The sequence below is a fragment of the Sinocyclocheilus grahami genome, unplaced genomic scaffold (genome assembly GCF_001515645.1).
Source record: "Sinocyclocheilus grahami isolate Dianchi unplaced genomic scaffold, SAMN03320097.WGS_v1.1 scaffold895.1, whole genome shotgun sequence".
NCBI classification, from domain to species: domain Eukaryota; kingdom Metazoa; phylum Chordata; class Actinopteri; order Cypriniformes; family Cyprinidae; genus Sinocyclocheilus; species Sinocyclocheilus grahami.
The window spans coordinates 342,374-344,739 of NW_015506074.1; the positions used below are offsets into that span (position 1 = coordinate 342,374).

The 2,366-nt window shown below is 33.5% G+C and overlaps 1 protein-coding gene across 1 annotated transcript in view; it reads right to left on the bottom strand.

Moving 5' to 3' along the window:
* Positions 1-2,366, bottom strand: part of myo9ab (myosin IXAb) — a 123,919-nt gene that overhangs the window by 5,400 nt on the left and 116,153 nt on the right. The window contains exons 35-36 of the mRNA XM_016248860.1: positions 1,067-1,248; positions 433-572 (exon numbers count right to left, since the gene is read on the bottom strand). Of these exons, the coding sequence (XP_016104346.1) occupies positions 433-572; positions 1,067-1,248 (322 nt within the window). The remainder of the gene's footprint in view (positions 1-432; positions 573-1,066; positions 1,249-2,366) is intronic.

The following is a 2,366-nucleotide window of genomic DNA, read 5'->3' on the forward strand; positions in this document are numbered from 1 at the left end:
AACGCGGGGATCGTTAAGCGGAATTGAAATGCACATGTCTTAGCGAATACCCGATTATTGGACATTTGGAACCGGTTCTAAAATGGAACCGGTTCTCGACACCCAACCCTAGTAAAGACTGTAGGTTTATACCTCACATCCTCGTGTTCATCCTAAATTCAATATGGTGTCTACATAAATAAGGTCTGTAAAGTGATCGAATGTCTTCACAAGAGTTGTTTTAAGCCACGTGATTCATATGGATTTATTTATTTATGTTTTGGTTACCTGAGCGTTCGATGGAGGTTCAAATTAAATCTCTTAATTTGAAGACTAGCCAAAGTCTTATGGGTTTTGGACCGACATGAAGGCGAGTAAATGATGATAAAATGTTCCTTTTTGGGTGAACTATCCCTTTAAAACTACTTCTTGCAAACAAATTAGCGTTGTTACCCCATTGATCGGACGCGGCACCCTCCGACTCCATGAGGTTTTCCGAGCTGTCTGCCGTTCCGATAGACGCTTCCGACTCCAGCATCTCGTCATCGGACGCTCTGGGATCCAAAGCCAGCATCTCATAGGTCAGTTCTTCCCTGAAGTGAAGCGATAACGACAGTAAGACATCTAGACGATATATGTGACCCTGGAGCACAAAACCAGTCATAAGGGTCCATTTTTTGAAATTGAGATTTATGCATCATCTGAATAAATAGCTCTCCATTGATGTATGGTTTGTTAGGATCGGACAACATTTGGTTCGAGACACAACTATTAGAAAATCTGGAATCTGAGGGTGCACAAAAATCTAAATATTGAGAAAATCATCTTTAAAGTTGTTCAAATGAAGTTCTTAGCAATGCATATTACTAATCAAACATTACGTTTTGATATATTTACGGTAGGACATTAACAAAATATCTTCATGGAACATGATCTTTACTTAATATCCTAATGATTTTTGGCATAAAAGAAAAATCTATAATTTTGACCCATGCAATGTATTGTTGGCTATTGCTACAAATATCCCCCAGCGACTTGTACTCCAGGGACACAAATGATAATCATGACACAAAAAGTGTTTACTAACTTCTCTTTCTGCAGGTTTTCTATCTGCTGAGTCAAAACGTTCTCCTCCTGCTGCATGGCTGCTTGCTGCTGCTCACTCAGCCCAGGCTCCGCCCCCTCCTCACCTGGCTCCTCCCTCTCGGCCCGAGGGCTTAAGGGCGGCGAGGGCGTGTGGCGGCCGCTTTTGCGTAAACGCGCCTTACCCTGGAGAAAACAGCAGACCGGAGCATAAGAAGCGAGTATTCAGTGAGTAAAGGTGGAGTCATGCTAGACTCGGTGAAATTACTGCAACACATACAAGTTTGGAATAATTAAGAAGTCTGTTTATGCTGATCAAGGCTGCATTTAGTTGATTACAATACAGTAAAAACATTAATATATTATTACAATATCATTGTTGTATTTTTAATCAAATAAATGCATTAAAAGAGAGAGACCTTTTCAAAAACACTAAAAAAAACAACATAATTATTCCAAACGTTTGACCGGTAGTGTATAGAAAACAGGATATGAGGCTCTATTCTTTAAAAACAAATAATAATAAATTAAAATGGATGAAATATCAAGTTTTCAGATGTCAAAAGATCGAGTTTACAATTCGCAGAAACTAAAGCTTTCGTATCCAAGCGGAAAGCATTGAAGGTAATTTGGAATAACTATTTAAATGTAAGGAAATTGTTATTTATATGTAATCATTAAATATTACAATAGTAATAACAATAAACATTACACATGAAACATTATAATACAATTACAGATTAGGCCTAAATTAAGCCATCAATGTAACATTAACAAAAACAGACATTATACAAAAAAAAAAAATATATATATATATATATAATTATAGCCTAAATTCAGCTATCGAATGTGATTGTTTACCAAAAAAAATCATAATTAAAAATGAAGCTAAATCAAGCTATCAATGTAACATTAAACAAACAAAAAAATAGACCATTCTAAAATGTAAAAAATAAAAAAATAGATAAAAATCTGTTCATATAAAATATATATTTATAGCCTAAATTAAACTATCACATATGAATTGTTAAAAAAACATTAACATTACAGATACAGCATAAGTTAAGCTATCAATGTAACATTAAATAAACACAAATAAGTGAAACAATGATAAAATATGTCAAAAGTTAGAGTTTATAATTCGTAAAAACTAAAGCTTTTTTATCTAAGAGAAAGGCATTGTTGGTCATTTGGAATGACTATTTACACTTAAATTAAATTATATTAAAAAACGAATTTAATAAAATATATACATGTTACATTACAAATAAAATAAAATAAAATAAAATAAAATAAAATAAAAT